Raw genomic sequence first — 20,971 nt, forward strand, 5'->3', positions numbered from 1 at the left:
ATTAGTGTCCCCTAGACACAGCTATCTCTGTACGCTTGTGCTTTCAAGAAATAGTCTGAAGCTTTTTGCAAGGATTGCTTTGCCTCCTCTTGGAAAGTTTCATGCATAGTTTCTCTTTTGCCGTGTTATTTCTTGGGTACAGCACAAGGGGAAGATGAGGGAAGGAAAGAGCTGCTTCCTCTGAGAGCCAGTGTGTGTTGGGAAACTGTTGGAGACTCTTAGGTCTTGGCACAGAGCAGTAATGTCCATTGGTTAAAGATGAAGGTTGGGAAAGGATAAGGAAATTCAACTTTAGCAGAGATTATTTGCAAGGGATCAAGAATATTTCACTGGGTTTTGTTTTGACCCCAGAAGCTCTGTGACAACTGAACTGACAGGCAGGGGTGCTGTAAGGTTGTGTTCCTCAGTGGAACCTTCAAGTTCCATGGAATCTATAAATTTCATTTTTTTCCCATTTCTATCTTTATGTTGTTTTATTTACTTGCTCAGTTTGTCTGCATTGTCCGTAGTCCTGCAGCTACTACTGGAGCTGGGTGAGGATGGTACTCAAAGTTCTATTGCTGCAGCAGCGCTCATGCACTCCTCAAAACCCCAACAGCGAGAGTGGGATCCCTACTCCAAGATGCTGAAGTCAAAGGAAATGCAATTTAGAAAGGAGCCCATCTGTGCTTGCAGGAACGAGTGCTCTCTCTGTGGACTGAACTTGCCTATCAACCCCCCAGCATGCTGGCAGCTCAGCGAAACCCCTACTTTGTGGCAGAAAAGGATTATAAAGAAAAGTCTAACTTATGCTCGATTTTCTTCCCGGATTCTGCATGAGTTAGTCGATTGGCAGAGTTGTCCATGGATTAATTAATTCAGGCAGCAAGTGACAAAACCTGTTCTCCAGAGCTTTGCATCACAGTGTACAGTAGCCAATGTGTGGAATCAGAACCTTTAGCCATGTTTATCCAATAAAGCATTTAAGGAATATGATCAATGTAATTAAACTTTAGTACCACCAAATTAAAGAAAGGGCTTAAGCATTTTGTGGCATTATAAGACATCTTGGCTTGTGCCTAAAACTTTAGCTCAAAAAAGGAACTTGATGCTAACGGGGTCATTAACTTGAGAAAACAGTTATAAGTGTTTGGTTTTGTGGTTTCCTAAAAATTGACTTATTAGCAATGGAAATTGTGATGTTCTTGGTGGTAAAGGTGGTTTGGGTAAAGGAAAAAACGATGGAATAAATTCTTTATTAAATATGACCTTTGCTGTAATTTTGGGCTGAAGTTGCAGTTGTGTATGTATTTCTCGAAGAAGGGATCCAAGAGAGAATAGATGAAGGGCCAAAATAGTGTGTAAGCATTTTCCTTGACTATCTTAAGCTACAGGTCAGGGATTTCCCTCCCCATCCCCCTCTCCCTTACTAGGGTGGTTGTTTAACAGATTGGGTTTTACATAAAGGAATAGAAATCAGAAATAATGGAGTGATTTTCTAGCGGTGTAAATGTCATGCAGATGCCTACTGCTTTGTGAAAGTCTCAAAAGTTGTTCCCATGGGGTATCGTTCAAATAAGACAATGAAGGTTTTTCTGGTTCTTGGAGATTTTGGGGTGGTGGGTCATTGGTTGGTTGGTTTGGTTTGGCTTAAGTGTTACATATGTACGGAAAAAGCAGTTTCTAAGGCCTGGAGAACGCATGATTGCTCCAGGTCTGCTCATGACCTGTAGAGCACCTTCAAAATGAAGAGCATGTGTAAGACAAGAGAGGGTATTTGTGCATGAAACTTCATGTAAAAGGTTGGACTAAATCCTTCAGTCTCTTATTCAGGCATGGCTGTCACTAGAATCAGTAGGAATTTTGTCTTATAAATGAGTGTGATAAATCTCATTGTCTGCTGATCCATGTTGAAGACACTTCACAAGTGATGATCCAGCTTCTCGTTGTTGGTTTAAAATCTGCCTTTAACATAACTTTCTCCTTCCTGCAGTAAGCAGGGAAAGTGCTAAAATTAATATGGGTGTATTAATGTGTTCAGGTGAATTATGCTTTCCTTGGTGGAAAGATGGGGGAATGCTCTAGAAGTCACATCTAATTCGTGTTCTTTCTTGAAACCAAAGCATCCAATAATTATCACTTATGGAATCTCTAGCCAAATAAGTACTTGAAATTGTTGTCCTTAATTATCAATAATGGCATGAGGGTTTTTTTGTATTTTTTACTTCTGTTCAGTATTTAAAATTAATTTGTTTTCCTTATAAGAATACAACTCTTCCTAAAACATAAAACGCCATTTGCCTGACAGAGCAGGTTCGTTTTTGCTACTAAGTTCTTTTCATCCGCAAAAGTATGTGGTTGTTTTGAACTTTGATATACATCTTGAGATCAGATAGGGTAACAATTTAATTTACAGAGTGTGAAAAATTCCAAAAATTTAATGTGCATTTGCAGGGAGAAAAACTTTTTGAAGCAGCATTTTAATTTTTGCAATAATGTAGGCAGTTTTGCCACTGCCTTGTTTTTTTGTATTGTGCTTTTTTTTTAATGCCAGGATGCAATAAACAATGTGCTTTAAACTGGAGCTTTCCAGACTGTTTTTCATTTCTAAAGAGCGTAGGCAACTAATCGGCAGCAACCAGCCGCATAGCTGGAGTGTTTTCCATTCTGGGCAATATCATACTAATTTGATGCACACATGGATGCTTCACACAATCTGCAGATTCATCGCTGGCATCTTGCATTAGTCATCTGACAGATTGCCAAGTGTTTCATATTCCTTTCATGTGACTTTATTACAAAACACACACACACTGCCTTATTTTTGCCAGTAGCCAGTTTAGCAAGAATTCACTGCAGCTCTGTTTACAACAGCCATGGAGAGAAAGCTGCACTTACGTGCAACTATTCTCTGCTTCAAAATGCAAAAGTCCCGGTTTGCATTTGGCCACTCTCTTCTTATATAATGACATTAAGAAGCAGCCTGCAGAGAAAACCAGACTCAATGAAAAATGTAATCGCATTGGATTTTGTTCATAATACTTATGCTATTAATTAAATACTGTTGGGGTTTTTTTTCTGCTCTGTGCCAATTGACATCATCTTCTGTATCCAGTGAACATGAAAACTGCGTAGTCTCCTAACTTGTCTTCTCTTTTTAATCTCCTTTTCCACTTTATAGTAACGGCACAGCTAACAAGATGAATGGAGCTTTGGATCATTCAGACCAACCAGACCCAGATGCCATTAAGATGTTTGTTGGACAGATTCCCCGTTCATGGTCGGAAAAAGAGTTAAAAGAACTTTTTGAGCCTTATGGAGCTGTCTACCAGATTAATGTTCTCCGAGACAGAAGTCAGAACCCTCCCCAAAGTAAAGGTACGGTAGTTGTGCTCTCTTTGCTTTCAGTTTTGCTTATTTTTTTTTCCTGATGATCTTGTTTGCCTTCAGGATTTTCAAAGGGGTTTGCATCTGGGCTGTCTGTTTGGAAGCATACTGTGTTGAGCTATGCAGCAGTCCTAAGAAGAGAGGACTCCTGAATATCTATCGATTACTGTCTTCCTCTTCTTAAATTGCAGTTTAAACATCTGTTATCTGGAAGCGTGCATTCCAACTGTGCAAAAAATAACAAAAGATTGCCGTCCTTGTTTAAATTATTATCGCTGAGAGACATGGAAACTTGAGTGGTCACTTTTTCAGGATTAGCTCACGAAAAACATAATTTTCTACTTCCTTTCGTTTCCTCTCTCTGCACCCCAGGTGGGAATAATTTTCAGGATACAGAAGGAGAGGAAGGATAGCAGTTGGCTTCTTCCTATGTCATTGCTCCAGAGACAATAAGAATTAAAAAATAGAGTCACCCTGCCCTTTTTCCAAAAATCTGATTTCTTTTTTGTAGTTATATTAAAGGATTGATTTTTGGCACTGGGATTTTTCCAAAAGAAAGCGTTGTTTTTCCTTCCTACATTTTTTTCCATATGCATGTAGAGTATTTGTCCTTAACTATATTGCTTTCTTTAACTGCACATTTAGTCATGTGAGAATTCTGTGTATTATTGTTATGTATGGCTACATAAGTATATACTGAGGTATGCATATACTATGTAAGTATATCATGAAAGTGAATATTTTGTTTCAAAAAATACATTTTTCTCCCTAACTAGCCGTATACTTTCATTTACACTTTGAGCTCTTCAGGGCTGGTACATAGAAGTGGTAGCACTACAAATGATTAGTGCGGCTCAGAGGTGTAACTAGATATGCATGTGTGCCTGGCTGTGAGGTTACTAGATATTTATTCATTCTTACTGCACTCCTGCCACTGCTTCTAAAAACCTTTAAAGCACACATGCTATGGAGAATATTACAAAATTATTTTGTGGACTAACAGCTAACAGTGCAAAACAGCGCTCACTTGAGATTTCCAGTTCAGTGAGGGGCAATTGCTATTGCGTGAGGCTGGCAGCACAACTTTGGGTGCTCATGTGCTTTTGTGCGAAGTGCTGCCAAGGTTCAGCATTTCCTCCTTGCACTGGTATGGGGCAGAGGATCCCCTGAGTGGCTTCTTCTTTGCTGGCTCGATTTAAGTAGAATGGTCCTTTAAGTGATACTAGTTCATTTTGAGTCACTTGCGTACATCAGTTCTGGTTAAAAATCTGGCTCTTTTGCACCAGGTGTCCCATCAGTGTCATGGTGGGTGTTCATACCTTGCTGCTGATCAAATACCTATAGTAGACTGGGGACAGAGTTTTTAGCAGGGCCTGTTGTGGGAGGACAAGGAGTGATGGTTTTAAACTAAAGGAGGGGAGATTCAAGCTGGACACGAGGAAGAAATGTTTTACAATGAGGGTGGTGAGAGCCTGGCCCAGGTTGCCCAGAGAGGTGGTGGATGAACCATCCCTGGTGACATCCCAGGCCAGGCTGGACGGGGCTCTGAGCAGCCTGATCTGGGTGAAGATGTCCCTGCTCATGGCAGAGGGGTTGGACTAGATGAGCTTTGAAGGTCCCTTCCAACCCAAATTATTCTATGATTGCTCGTTCCCACTGGTACTTCCAAAGCAGAAGGTATTTTTTGTCACAATGTTCCAGTGTAGTTCTGCTTCCAGCTCCCTCTGTTCCCTAGAATTGATGAATTGTAGCATGTAGACCTCTGCTATGTTAGCACAGAGCCCTCACCCAGTGTCTTTTTCTTGTAATGCTGGATAGGAGACAGCATTAAGAGGTCAAGCAACTGGATTTTCTGCAGTCCGGGCTGCTATGGATGAGCAAACTCCTACTTAGTTTAAACCACTAAAATGCTGAACTTTGAGACTCGTCCATTTAGAAGGAGCTGATTCCTGGGCCACAGAAATGCCTTCTCACTAAGCCGTAAATGAAGTGAGAATGATATTGTGGTTAGACAGAAGAAATCCATTGATTCCCATTTCTGTAGTGTTTTCCATTATACTGAACCTGTCTGTCAGGCAGCTGGAAGGCGCAGGGATTAAGCATGGGTCATGCAAATCGTTGTAGGCTAATTATGAAGGCTTGTAGTCCCAATATTCAATATTCTTTTTCAAAGGTGGCTGGTTGGTTTCTTGTTGGTTTTGTTGCGATTTTTTCTTTCTTTTTTTTTTTTTTTTTTTGTTTGGTTTTGTTTGGTTTGCGGTTTTTTGCTTGTATGCTTTTCAGCCATGCAGAAATGATGCTTTTATGCCACTTTAGCCATTATATGTTTTAATGAGTAAATGAAATTAATCCTCAAGAAAGACAGAGTAGCCTTCAGACTTATATTTCCCTGACACAGCAACAAGCTCCTCCAGTGGTCAGTTTTTCCCTTGGAAGCTTTGGTGGAGTGTGTCTCCATGCTGGCTCTGTCCACTTTCCCGTCTGAGTCTGCCAGCAAGGTTGCTAGATATAGAAACCTCTTGAGTTTCTTGTGGCTATCTCTCGACTAGGAATGATCTTTATTTTCTTAATCCAGTAGCACAAAGGATTCTGTGTGAGAGTTTGCTAAGAACGTTAGAAACAAACCAACCAAAAAAAAAAAGCCCTGAAAAATGTCTCATAGTCTTGTTTTCATCGTGATGCATGAGAAATACTTCACCTGTGCTATCTAATTGGCATTTAATAATGAAGCTGAGTTTTGACTTTTTGTTCAGAGGCGTGGTCAACTTCCATGCTCCTTCTCTGTAAAAACCCACACAAAACAACTATTTATATTTTATTTGACCTGAGGGGATTTGAGTATTGCAGGGCAGTTTCTTGCACATGCTCTTTCTGCATCACCTCCAGTTTTGCTGAACAGTGGCATCAAGGGGACTTTGTGGTTGGATAATGCCAGAAAAGTCCAATTTTTCATTTCATTGCATGGCCATGGTTGTGTGTCTTGCAGAACATTCACAGGCTAGTGTCACCCAGAAATTGTCTCTAAATATTCTGCAAGCCATGAATTGCATAACGAAAATGCAAGTTGTTGTTACTACACTGTGCAGGGGAGGGAGTGGTGGTTTGATTTCATTCTTTGAAGACAGGCATTTTGATGTTTGAAGGATTTCTCTCTTACCAGACAAGGGCTGTGTATTTCTGTTAGCTTGGCCAAGAGGGCTTCTCCAAATTGGACAGAATTTTTTTTTCTGATGATCTGTTTATGAAGCTGCAATCTGAGTCTCTCCCAATTCTGTCAAAAATAACCATAGGCTGCTTCTCTCTCTCCTGCTGTTATTAAGACTGTCTTTCATACCCTCCAACGACAGATGGCCTAGTTCATGTCTTTCCTTCTTTTTTTGTATTGCTTGCCAGCTCTGCAAAGCTGAATATGGAGGAAGAGGAGGAAGACAGGTAGAAAGTTTTACTCTCTTTGGAAAACTAGAGAAAAACCATCTTATTTCCACAGTTATATTGCTGCTGATGCGAATGCTGAAACTCAGCTTTATTAACTGGGAACTGCAGGAATGGCTGCATTTCCATGGGTGATGGCTGGAATAACCTCCGTTGATAGGAAATTCCTCATGCTTTCTAGAGTTTGCAGTTCTCCAGTTGTTTTTGGATGTGTGAAAGAGCTCAACAAAGTCATTTGACTTTGTGTTTATCCTGTGTTGTTTTGTAAGGCTTTTTCCTCTTGCTGCAACAAGAGAAATCCAGGGGATTAAGTAAACTAAATTAAAAAAAAAGCAGGAAATCCTGTAACGCTGAAATAAATGGCACTTTTAGCTTCTGAGGGCTAAGGGGATTCAAAGTCTAGGCAGATCAGCCCTCTCTGCTCCCAGTCCGGCTTGCTCCCTTTTGTAATTTATTCTGGGTGGATAGATGACTTTTTTTCAGAGTAATTGTTAAAGAGAGCTTCTGTAATACCTCAAATATAGCGAGCTCTACGCGAAGGCAGGATACACTGCCGCCGACATCCCTCTTCTCCCCCACTATTCCCCTAAGCCAGAAAGATTTCCCTGGCTGCTTTTTTTTCGGAATCCCAAATGATGAAGCGAACAGATGGCACAAGGCTACTGGTGCCCTCTGAAATGCAGCAGAAGAGTCTTGGGCCAGATCCACAACGTCCTTTTGGTACCTTGCCCCTGTTTCTCTACCTGTTAATTCTTGCAGGGATCAAGGTCTTCTAAACCGGGGTTGTGAGCCTGAGCAGAAAGCAGGAGAGAGACACCCGTTTAACAACTAACTGTAGCCTTTTACAGACCCTTTAGCAGATTAGAGGGAGGCTGCTGAGTGAACAAGGATGTGCTGTAGTTAGAGGCCAGTGTTTATTATTATCCTATTTAACATGGTAATTTAAGTCTACCGGGAAGCATGCAGAGGAATCTGATAATGAGGCATTCATCTGCTGCATACAGGAGAGACCCGACGGGCAAGGTATATAGGAGGCAGAAGTTATGTGGCTTGTTTGGGTACCATTTTGGCTACAGTTTAGCTCTTAAAAAAAGCTCCTGCAGGCAGGAGGGACTGTTCCTCCCTTCCAGCAGGTCCCTGCTCAGGGTGCCCCATTTTCTGTGTGGTTATAGGAGAAAAAGGAACAGAGCTGTGACACTCTGCTGGTCACACAAACCCATCCTGACTGTCCTAATCAGTAGCAAAGATACTCACCAACTGCTTCTTGCCTGTTCTTGCATCACCACCCAGCCGGTTGCACACTCCTGCGCCTCGAAGCTCTTTCAATGCATTGTGTTTTGCAAAACTACTTCAGTTGCTCTTTAAAAGCTCCCTTCAGTCAGAGCTCCAGGAGTCGGGGTTTCTATACAAAATTTTGACTTATTTTGTGTTTTCAATGCACTCACAGGTCCACATGAATATTGTTTAGCTTTTGAGATCCAACGAGTTGCGTCATGAACACATATGCTGTCGAAACTGCAAGACTCAGGATCACTGCCATAATGCATGTGTGTTTTAGACTAAATTTTAGTGATTGTGCCTGAGATCTTCTGTTATAAACGCAGACTTGAAATCTTTTATGCACTTGAAAGAAGAGGTGCCTAGTGTTTTGGGTTTTTTTGGTTTTTAACAGGTGATTTGTGCACTATATGAAGTTTCACATGACAAAGTCTGGCAAAAGCCACATGTTGCTGCTAGATAAAACAGGAAGGAAGAGTGAATGATAAAGCTGAATTTTCAACTTCCAGTTTCTGGCTTTAGGATGTTTAAACCTTAAAGAACCTTAATTCCATAATTTTATATGGGTTAAAAGTAACATTATAAAATATATTATAGGTATGAGCTGATGTTTATAAGAAGTAATTCTTATATGATGAATCTACTGGAGTTTTTCAAGAGGTTTCTCTGAAGGTGGACAGGTGTGAAATTGTGTATATAATCAAGCTGGATTTCCCAGGGGCATTTCACACAGTGTCACACAGGAGACTAATACATACGGTTGCTGGTGAAGCAGAGAAGGGCCCATTTTCAAATGGAGAAAGGAGCTGGTTAGATGATCGAGGGCAGATTAGAATGGGGGAAAGGTTACGGGCCAGGGAAAGAGAGGGGATGATGATTGGAGAGCAACAGGCACTGCTATTGGAGATCGATACTTTTTCACTCTCTATGTAAATGGCTTTGACAGAATGAACCACCAACTTGTTATCCAACTTTTTGGATCATGCAGAAGGGACTGGATGGGGGTGAAGGCACCTGGTGACCTGGAGAAAACAATCCAATACAAAGAGATTCAGTTGGGTAAAACTAACCGTGAGCAAGAAGAGTAAATTTGAGTTTTGAGTGAACACATATTGCATGACTGAGTTTTTGGAAGATTCAGGAGCAGGGGAAGATTTGAAGAGTGCATATATCATAAAAGGACTGGCATTATGTTTTGTATCCATGTGGTCAAAAAGGCACAGAAAATATGAAGCTGTATAAATGGAAGCATTGAATATAGCTGTCAAGGAAATACTGTGCCACTTAAAGAAGGATTTTTTTGATCATGTTTAAACTACAGTTACCAATATTTAGTACTATTCTATGGAAAAGGGCAAAGGTCCAGAGAAGAGCGGCATGATTTTGTATGAAGTCAGGAAGGGTTAAGCCATGGTGAAAGGTTCAAGAAGGTTAACTTGTAAAGGGCTTCAAGCATTGACTTACAAGAAAGCTAAAAGGGGAAAAGCTGAGGAAGAATACAGGACTGTACCTTGGTTTGGAAAGAAAAAGTTATACTGGGATACGTTTGAAGTTTTTGCTGTATGTTGAAGTGCATACTGAAGGCAGGAATAGGTAAGCGCTTTCAATTAATATTAAACCCAGAGACTGCACAGCATAAGCTTTTGATTGAGAAACAGCAGGCCAACAGGAAAAAAACAAACAAACAAACAAACAAACCTTCTTAAGTCAGTTTTTTTTCCTTCACTTGCAGAGCAGAGAATGATTTTCCTGCAGTAGCAGTAAGAAGAGTTCCTGAAGAAACTTTTTTCTTGCTCGCTTCCATTTAGTATTTTGAAATAATAACATGACATGACTGTTCCCCATGTCCCAGTAGTTTCACCCCGTAAGCAGGACGAGGTGCCAGGGCTCCAGTGTACACAGCTGACAGTGGCTTATCTATGTCCAGCATGAAGAGGGTCTGAGATTTCTGATGACCCCTGATATTTTTGCATTGCTTTGAAGAGAAGGAGCAGATGAGGATAACATTGCACACTTGACTGCAAACCTGTTGCCCACATAAATCAGTCTCACTGTATATCTCCATCATTAACCATGGCAAAAAAGTCAGTCCCTTTAATACTGAAAACAATCACAGCAAACCCAACCCAATCAGATGGTGCAGAAGTAGTGGAGGATCTTTGGGAAGACAGTGAAACAGGAGCGGGGGTTTGTGACAGCAAAATAGGAAGAGTGGAGGATGTTGGGAGGATTGGATAGAAAGCATTTTTTGGTTGCCGTGTCTAAAGAGGGAGACAGCACGTTAAACCTTCCTTAGCTTTGTTTCTGAAGTTCCTATTTGTAGCATGTGAATCACTGGAGCTGTAGCAGAATTAAGCTTTTTTTAAGGCATCTTTTCACTCTATGTTTTTACAGTATTTATCACAGTAGGGCCTTGCTCCAGAAGTGAGGGCTCTGGGTGTTGCTGTAAGAAATTAATAAAAACAACACATCTCTAAGGGATTAAAGGAGATCGCTTTGGGGCTCATTGGTTGCACAGTTTTGTAGCAGCTTAACTATGATTTACAACTGTATATGAATTTTCAAAATTAAACTAAGGCTTTATAAGCACATTATAATTACATCTATGCTGAAAAAGTGCACAAACTTTAACTACATGAATTGGTTTAGTTAAATTGATAGAAAAAACAAATGCAGACCAGCCATTAGAACAGTAGGGCTTCATATTCCAATTGTGGTTTTCTTAATCAGTCTCTAATGTTCATATTTGATAAACACCTCAGGAAAAGGCAAGTAAGGTAAAAGGATGCTAGAGCTTCAATTCAGGCATGAAATAAATTCAAGCACTTTCCAGGTACATTCAAAAGCGCCAAGAATACAGGTGAAAATATGGGTTCAGTTTTCTGGACAGTTCAAGAAAAACAAGACAACAGAAAAGGAAGGGATATGTCTGTCTGACTTATTTTTTCTAATTATATCTAAAAACAATTGAAGGCTAATGACTGAGAATTAGGGGGCTTGAACCATAATGGGGTTTTGTTAAGACAGTGCTGGAAAAGAATAGTTAAAAAAGGCAGGCGATTCTTTGCTATAATGTTGACTTCTTCAGCACACTGTATCGTATTTACCTACAGAATATTTTAGAGCAATTTTACAAAAAAATGCCAAAATGTAAATGGGCAGTATGTTTTTTGTAATGCTAACATTACATCAGAAAAAAACACATATGCAAGCAGTTGAAACAGCTTGAACTTTCAATAAATTTGAAAAAAAAAAAAAAACAGCTAATCAAATTTCATTGTTGAATCTGAATAATATGCCAAACCTCGGTCTCTCAAATAAATAATCTCAAAGGCAGAAATTGTAACGCATGGAAAAATCTAAGTCAAGTCATGCGCGCACTTGCATGCAGGAATTAATCAATGGATATAATACTCAGACATAAAATCACATGCATGTTTACATATTGTGAAGATTGGTGCCTACATTTAAAGCATATACCTCTGTAATAGTGCCAGATACTGTCAGCTGGAGATTTATGGTACCCGATTTCTTCAGTTGCATATTAAAGCTCACATCAATGAGTTTCGATCTTTCTATGACATTGTTGTGGCACTGAAATTCTTTCCTCTTCCAATTTTCTATTAAATTAATAACCATACAATATTTATCTGTTTGCCACATAAAAAAATGACAGGTGCTTTTTTTTAAAGAACAGTCACTTAAAGCAAACCAACAACACAACCTTTCTCTTAATAGATAGTGTTTCTGATACTATTCAATTCTAATGCTGCTCATCACACAGGAGGAGGGTTTGCAAAGGATTTGAGAACCAGTCTGAAATTTTCCCACACTTTGGCATGGAGCAAAAAGCAAGAAAACATTTGACAACTGAGCAATTTCAAAAATGAAGTGTAATTGGAGAGTAGCCTTATAAGCATGTATTTCAGCTGCACTGCAGCATCCAATTCTCTCGTTTCTACCACAAGAACACATTTTATTGCTTTCATCTTCTGCTCCTGTCACCCCATTAAAATCACACACAAGTGCACATGAACACCTATGTGCAATTAAATAAAAGCTTAAAATGAAAACCGCAATGCAAAAAGTTTAGCTTATTAAAAGATAGGAGAAGAGACTCCCAAGAGAGTAAGAATTCCTCTTTCTCAGCTAAGATGATGTGAGAGATACAGAAATATTACAATGATGGGTCACATTAAAAAGTTAAAGACCATGTAAAACATTTTAGCATATGTATGTTTTCAGTTTTGCTAGTTAGGAGATCAAACTTAAACCCCAGGAAGGCCTTGAAAAGATGTCTGCTGTTCTTTATCATTTTAAAATACATTACAAAATGGCTTTATGTGTAGTATTTGCAGTATAGTTAATTACTAGCTCATTACCTCCATCTTCCCCAGACCATTGCCAGCCTGTATTTCTGCTGGAGCAGAGTAGCAAGAGTGATCCAAGTATTGGTGATGCTTTAGCTTTGGTAGGACCTACAACCTTGTCAGTGCCAGACTTCTGTGATACAGATGCCAGGAAAGGATGTGCCATGCCAGTTGTAGTATTGCTGTTTTTCAGACATCATTTCCATAGTATATTGTAACCATCAGCATATTTCAAAAGAACAACAAATATCTCCCTAAGTGGCTTCTAAGCCTGGTTTGAGCTTAACTCAAGCCGGTGAGCTACGAGTGGAAGGCTGTATATGCCATATAAATCTCCTGGTCCATCTATCTCAGGGAAGAAGGCATTTTCAGAAAACTGTATCTTTCTAATTGCTCATAAAAACACTCTGAGACAAGCTGGTGAATAGATTAAATTTGAATCTTTCCAGTGGATCTTTCAGGTTTTCACTGAACCTAATTACTGTCTAATCTATGCCCATGAGGATGCAGTTTTAAGCGGGACGTTAGACTTTCACTCTGCAGATTAAACTCTGTGGTGCATAAATTCATTATTATTTGTGGAGGAAAAAACTTCAGTGTCTACTACCTCGTGGTTTTAATTTAAAATAACTAATACAACTGAGTCATGGATTCTCTTAGAATAAGACAAGCTGTGAAGAGGTGGAAGATGTTTTGTAATAAACCATGTCTCTTATTTGCCGAACTGAATTGGGAAAAGTTATTTTTCAAACAATAATTAAACTGTCCTGGTAGGCCAAGGTGTCACTATTTCAATTGCAGTTTTAGGGACCTGCACTGCAACAGGAAGTAGATTAATACAATGTATGGCATGGAACTTTTTAGCTGCAAGGGTGAGCATGGCACCATAAGGAGCAGTGCTGCTGCTTCAGCCATAGATCTCCAGGTGTTTTACAAAGGGAGATGATATATATCATCAACACAGTTTTTACCAGCTGGAAGAAATGAGATACAGAGTCCTTGTGGGGGACTTTTCCCAAAATTTTTGAGTCACTTTGAGCAGGCAGAGGATAATGTCCTGCCTGTGCCATTGTGTCACCTAGATCAAATCTGCTCCCTTCACTCTCAGTGCTTGAATCCCTGAGCTGGTTGACACAAAGATTTTGCCGTGTTAAGGCTGCCCCAGTGAGATCTGCAATAGTTTATTTATGTGTTAGTCAGATCTGGTGAGGACGACAGTTAGAAAATGAGTGTGGAGCAGACCCATAGGCGCTGGCTCCCACTCTTCCTATGCCCTCCCTAATTAAAACAGTGAGTATTAAACAACAGGCTTCCTTTATTATTTGCCGATCATGGGATATAAAAATCATTGTAGATTTAAAATGGACTATATTAACCCGAGCAATTCCAATGGGGCTTCAGTTTCTATAGTGAAAAGTGTTGTGTTGTCTCTGGCTCAATTAGATTTTTCTCGGTGTCAATTTTAATTCACTTCACCGGAGCATGGGGGAACTCTCTGTGGAAGGGAAAATGTTACTTCTGAATGAGATCCTCCTGTAGCCTACATTTATTTAAGAGTTTTAAAATGCTTCACGGTCCCACGTTCTCCCTTGAACGTCTGTGATTGTGTGCCGTAAGAGCTCAACGAAATCGCTTGATGTTTCTTAATGTGACAGGCATTCTTGTTGGAGCAGGACGATGGAAATGGGGAGAGTGAGATCCTTGGTTCTCTCTTTTTACTTAATAGCAAAGAAAAGAAATAAAGCCTCGGCAAACCTTGATGATCAAATAGACATAATTATGTTGAATATTTCTGATCCTTACAAACATCCACCCGGCCATGTGTACAGAGATGTAAAAACTAAGAAGCAGGTTTCCATTTGCAGTGCTGAGTGGGTCCAGGACAGAGGCGGAGTGGCCTGAGAAGCTGTTTTTTCCCCTTTAGACTTGGCATTTCTCTCCTCTTATGGCCCTCGGCACTTAATCGTGGATTGCTTGGTTACATTCCGCTTGGTGCGCACTGCTGGACTAGCCCAAATTGAACTGTTCCTTCCCTATGTTTAAAGGGCAGAATGGAGAAGATCTTAATTCTGATGGTGCTTCCTGTTGTTGCGATAAAGAGAAGAAAATTAAAAGAGCCTACCATAGAAATGTGGGGGAAGGTTTCCGTAGACAAGGGGCTTTCCAAACTACTTGTTTCCATCATGCTTAGCAGGTTTCTCTTCCTATCCCTATACCTATCCTTCCAAAATTTCATTAAATGCTCAATACAGTAGATGCATGAATATCTGTACACAATTAAGTTTTACTTTGTTTCTGTTTTTTTCATTTATTGTGGGGTTTTTGACTGATACCTCCCAGTTTCCAGTTTTGCAAATGATTCAGGCTGCTTTCCAGTATATTACTGGTCTACCTATAGGAAAGCACCTAGGAGTCTCACCAAAACCACTCAGCTGGGTCAATGGGTGTGAATCTCTTTTCTGCTTTAGACAGAAGATGATACCATGGCATGATGCTGGAGTGCCCCATAGTTATTGATAATACCAGCTTGTGTATGAAAGGTAAATATGAAATTTTCTCGGAAGAGAGACAATCTTATGTTTTTCAGAAGAACTGAGCAAAATGATCCATGAAATTCCGGCTTCTGAGTGCATCATCTCCCAGCCTTCTTGCCTTTCCAGTCCTGAGCTGTTAACATGCAATGCCTTTCTGTGTTTTGTTGCTTGCTAATTCTTGCTTGGGTATATATTGAGTTAAAAGGTGCTGCATGAAAGTGGCAAATTATTATTCTTCTTATTATTATCATCATTATTTAGATACTGCAGCCTAAGTAGTTCAAAAAAATCTCACAACTAAAGGTCAGCGTAGCTTGTAGGTTTACACGTGCACAGTACAAGTAACCTTCAGAAATTTCCTCATGACAAGATAAGTGCAGCAATTATATTTAAATGAGTCCCGGAGAAAATTTCACTGTAAACTACATTAGCAGGAGCGTATGCTGTAAGAGGATTTAATTGAATTAATACTACTTACTATTAAATGCTCCATCTAGTGTATTGCCAGGTCTCCTTATTACTAAGAATAATATTTGGTTCATAAAGACCCCTGTTCAACTAAGCACACAGTCCTTATGACTTCAGCAAGTGATTAAAGTTAAAGCCTGGTCTTCACTGCTTTGCTGAATAAGAATAGGCTTGAAGCTAAGAACAAGTATCGGTGTGTGTACATAACACATAATCATTGAGCCCTTTAAGAAGGCTGTTTATGGAGATTCCTCTTAAAGATGGTTTTCCAAATGTCTAGTAAAGGTGTGATCATAGAATCATAGAATGTCCTGAGCTGGAAGGGACCCACAAGGATCATCGAGTCCAACTCCTGTCCCTGCACAGGACAACAGTTCACACCATGTGTCTGAGGGTGTTGTTCAGTCTCTTCTTGAACACTGTCAGGCCTGGGGCCGTGACACCTCTCTGGGGAGGCTGTTCCAGTGTCCAGCACCCTCTGGGTGAAGAACCTTTTCCTAATATCCAAACTATCCTTTCTAGTTTGAGAGTAACTGTCACAGATAAAGGCTGCACCAGCGATTAAAACCAGCAGCCTGAGCACAACTCTGGGTGCACAGCAGGAGGGGTGTCAGGGTGACCTGTGCTGGGGCTTTGGAGACCTCTACTAATAAGGGCTGTAACTGATCATGATGGCAGAGGGATTTTGTTGAATAATCCTGGTGGTATTTTTAATGCTGTTATTAATGCAGGATTCTTATTCTCACGTTATACAGAGATGCCAAAATGAGATCCAGGAAGGTATTTTGTGTGACTTCCTACATAAAAGCAGAAATGCAAATAGGCTACGTTAACATATTCACATTATATAAATGTAAAACTCAGCCACATGGAAACACAGTGACAGAGCCAGAGATGTGTTTCAAGCCAGTGATAAAGATATCAACAGTTTTCCTATTCTGCTCTTATGTTTTAACCATTAAGGAGAAAATGTGATATATTGGATGTTTTTGCAAAATACTTTTGAATGTCAAAAATATCATTGAAGTATGCGTCTCCTTTATGTTTTATATTATTTATTTCCCTTTCAAATGCATTCTTTAAAAGAGAATACATGAAAACTAGCAAAAAATCCTTTTATTCTCCATTCAGCACCAAAACAAAAAACAAAACAAACAACAACAACAAAAAAAAGGTTTTATGGAAATTGGGAAACAATGGAATAGTTTCTAAAGTAACTTTATTGTTGGCTGAATCAAATGGCAAAAGTTTTTATTCACCTATGCATCTAACATTTTAATGATCCACATGTCACTCCCAAACTTCACCCGCCCGTGTTTATGCATGCAGTTAACATTCTGGTACAATCAGCAAGGCACATGCCATTCAAAGGAGTTACAGTCTCCTCTTTGTTTTTTGGGGAAAAAGAAAGAGTAATTGCCTGTGTCAACTGATGTTCATTACACGGAATTGTTTAGCTCTCTTAAAAAATCATTGATCTACTTTTCCCCCGTGAAAATATTCAAGGTCTCAGTTCACAAAAGAGAAATCAGCATGTCGAGCAGCAGCCTGGCAATCTGTGCTGCAAGGAGCGTGCAATGTTCTGTGCAGCAAATGTCACAAGTGCTTGCTGTCTTTAAAAATAAAAGGTAAATATTTTGTAAGGATGAGAAACATTATTACTATTGCAGTCAGATATGATTTGGGGGAACAACATGTTTGAAAGTAGGGATTTTTTTTGTACATCTGTATGTAGCATTTATGGTTTAATATCCGTTGGGCAGCATCCGGCATGAACTATTTGTTTCTCCCTAAGTTTCATGGCTTTCTTTTACCTTTAAGTAGAATATTACAAAAGGTGATTTGGTGTGTGGCTCCCATTGGTATGGTCATGGTTAACTTTTGAATGACTTCCTTGAAGCAGGAAGAAACGGGGGAAACTATGGGGTTTTTTTTGCTAGGAAATATACAGTATTTACATTTCATGGGGAGTGCCCATGGTACATTGTGTGCACACAGCAAGTCAGAATTGCAGCCGCCTTCGCTGTGGTTCAGGGTCAGTGCGCCACTGATAACAAAGGGACCCAAAATCTGGGGCTCCAGTCTTGTCCACGTGCTCTTATTATCATTTGCTGTTTGTATTGCAGATGCACGTAACAGATTGTACAATATGCTGTACAAACAGATTGGTAAAATGATCTTTGTCCTGAAACACTGGCGGCATAGATGAACAAGAAGAATTGAAAGCATGCCTGCAGCAAAAGCTGCACAGCACAGACGGCAGAGTTTTGGACCCGTGTCCTCAACAAAAAGGGTTTTGTGCATCTTTATTGAAGCAAAGATCTGTTCTTTGTGATCTTACTGTAATGGGCTGAAATTTTAAATAAGATTTAAAGGAAAGTAGCACAAAGATCGTTAGAGAGTGAGTAGGAGAGGGGAATGTGCCTACTTTTCCCTTTTCTTTTTTTTCTTCTCATCTAACAGCATTTATCCTCCTCTTGCCAAACCATGCATGTCAAAGGAGCAGACTTTCGAACTTTGGGTAGTTGTTCACAGTATTGGAACAACGCCCTGAAAAATAAAAAGGCCAGGACGTGCAGGGCTGGGGCTTCGCTGACCCAACTTGGGGATGCTCAGCTCATGGAAACTCTGACACTCTGGAAATGACAACAAGAATGAGCCTGCAAACTTGGCTTGCTCTCACCGGGCTACTCAAACAGGAAAAATTTTAATACTTAATGTCTTTTTCGTCAGCCAGGCCGTGTAAAGAGATCATCCACTTATGCCCTGTGCGGTTAGGAAGAACAAGAATTGCTCATCTTATTTATTGAAGTAGCTCATATGCGTTCCAGAGTGCCTGGATGTTAGCTTGTGGGGGAAGGAGGAGTGGACATTAAGATTAATCTAATTGAAAATATTTTTTGTGGGAATAGATTGCTCAGTGAATATATATCATCTGCAGCTGGTAGAATAATGATATAAGCCTGTTTATGTGTTTTATTAAATTAATAAACCATTTACATGAAAATAGAGGTGCCTGGATTGTGCAGGCAGCTCTTTCAGAGGATCTTTCCTCAGGGATGCGAAAAGATTTTGCTATTTTGAAACACTTCTGTTTCTCTTTCACATGAAAGTGCTCTCTCACTAGAATTATTAAAGAAAATAGTTTTCAAGTCTGATGTATTGCTGATTTTTTGCCAGTGGCTGTGGCCAGTAGTCTAAGTGATGGGAACTACTGAGCGCTTGGAATTCAAATAACTTGTATTGACTTTGTGGTAAAAGAAATGTTATGTGTGGACAGAATATAAAATCTGGACCCATGTGGTTTTCTTGGTTTGAGGTACGATGGTACCTGAACATGTCGAGATGCAGGGCTCAGTGTCCCTGGCTGCTCATGGCTGAGCCACTATGGTCTTGGTCAAGAGAGGTGAATCTCTAGATTAGGCAAGAGATCTCATGTTCCAAGATGCAAAGGTCTCAGGTTTGGAAATGTAACTCAACTGAAAAAAGATCTGCTAGCTCATCCAGCTTGTTGTCTGCCAAATCCACGCTTGTTCTGTTTAGTGCATTCCTAAATATCTTGTCCAATTTTATTTGGAATTGAATGCTGTTTCCAGCTCCTCCCCTCCTCCAAGATTAAATGTTTTATTATTGTACTGTAAACACACAGAGCCCTAACATTTTTTTGTGTTTTGTTCCCCCCACTTTATTTATTTTCTGTTGTATAATCTGTGTTCTGTGCTAATACCAATGAATGGGAGGGATGCGTTTTCTATCATGTAAAATAGTACTGGGGATAAACTCTGCCTAAGATTTTGGCTGACCTCCTCTTCAGGCTTAGCTCGAAAATTAATTTGTCATTACCCAGGTGCTATGCACTAAGCTTTATTGGCATAGGGAAGAGCCACATACTCTTATGTTCTTTGGAAGGAAAAAAAGTGGTCATATAATCACTGAGACAGTAAACAGTCATTTCCAATCTAGTAATATTTTATATGAACTGGCACTGTATGTTGTATATCATCCATCTTGCTAATCCTTGTTCCACATTGCCTCCCACTTGAGGCCAAAAACATTACGGCTGTGCCAGAGAGTGGGTGGAAAAATAGCCTTATTATTAACCTAAGTTGAAGACATAATGGCTTTTTGAATGTCTTCATTCACAGATGCAGTCATATTAAAATATTAATACCCCTAAGTGTAGAGAAACAGAACTTTCATTTAAAATTCATTGTCCATATGTGTTGCAAAAGTGAAAGCCTTAAAAAAGTGTTGTGAATACCCTGTACCTTTTGTTTTATGTTTTATCTTATAAATTCAAGTATTCTGTAATAAAGGAGACAGACTATTCTTCTGAGTAGGTTTTGAGCAATGTTGCTGCCACCACTAGCATTGTGTTGTGGTAACTGAGTGTTTCTCCAGTCTTCTGATTCTTTATAAACACAGGAAATAATTAAATCGATATTGAAACACAGATAATGACTTTTTAGTACCATGATCAAGCAGAATTGCATTGCCAATGTCAGTGTTTAATTCTCAAGCTCGGGGGGTTCAGAGGTATTCAAGATCCCTCTGTTTTCTGGGAACAACCATCATGGGAAGTAGAGGAGAAAACTGCAAGCCTCACCTAATTAGTCTTCATAACACTCCAGAATACTTGATTTACAAGCAGAAATGAAGGACCTAGCAATGAAAACTGAGTAAATCTGCAGCACAGAAAAAGATGTTGCTGTTCTTCAGCTGTAGTCATGGTTTCTTTTCTAGGTCTGTAAGTGACTTCTGGATGTATCTTCCCAGGTAAAATATGAATCTTACACAAACATCTTTGGGAAGTGTAAGAATTGCTCTTGAGAATTCGGGTTGGGGGGGAAATCTTGATCGTACTAATTTATGACTAGCATGAACAAAATGTGTCCCCTTTTAAAAAGGAAAAAAATAAAAAGGATTCAACCCTATATTGTATCGGTCCATGTTGTAAATCAGCCTAATTGCTTTAGAATTCAGAAGTGTTTCATCATTTTAAATTGGGCTTGTCTTATATTTAGTTCCACATTTTTGATAACTCTGCAGGACTAATCTGAAGCCTGCTGTTGCACATGAAAAGCTTTTTTTCTCCTATCTATTAAGACTGATAGAATGAGAGGAAGTTGACAAGTAATCTCTTAGTTATCTCTGTGTCAAAGCTTATGATATGTATTGTAGTGAAAATGTGCAATATTCAGCTTCAGAAATAATTTTACTATACATTAAGGTTTATCTTTCTTGCATACAAAATTTGAGAGTGTGTATTGCTGCAGTCTGATAGAGGATTTCAAATTGCTTGGAAATATCTTTAGATTTGCCCTAATACGGCTTAGTGGGAGCCAAAATATTGTACAAGATATGGGTCTCAATCTTACCAGGACTTCCCTCCAATTGCATCCTTATTCCCCTGTCTCCCATCTCAAATGGGAAAAGAAATTGCACATTTTTAGGACATCATTTGCTGTTTCTCTGTTGACTTGTATTCTGTGGATAAATACAACTCATCTGTGAATAGAGGTT

General features: G+C 39.5%; 1 protein-coding gene across 13 annotated transcripts in view; it reads left to right on the plus strand.

Annotated features, from left to right (window-relative positions):
* Nucleotides 1-20,971, plus strand: part of CELF2 (CUGBP Elav-like family member 2) — a gene marked incomplete at both ends in the record, with an annotated part of 370,914 nt that overhangs the window by 239,424 nt on the left and 110,519 nt on the right. For all 13 annotated transcript variants that reach the window (XM_080352320.1, XM_080352319.1, XM_080352310.1 and 10 more), the window contains one exon: nt 3,161-3,357. In XM_080352320.1, coding sequence (XP_080208446.1) covers nt 3,161-3,357 — 197 coding nt within the window. The remainder of the gene's footprint in view (nt 1-3,160; nt 3,358-20,971) is intronic.

The sequence above is a fragment of the Nesoenas mayeri genome, assembly GCF_963082525.1.
Source record: "Nesoenas mayeri genome assembly, chromosome: 1".
Lineage (NCBI taxonomy): Eukaryota > Metazoa > Chordata > Aves > Columbiformes > Columbidae > Nesoenas > Nesoenas mayeri.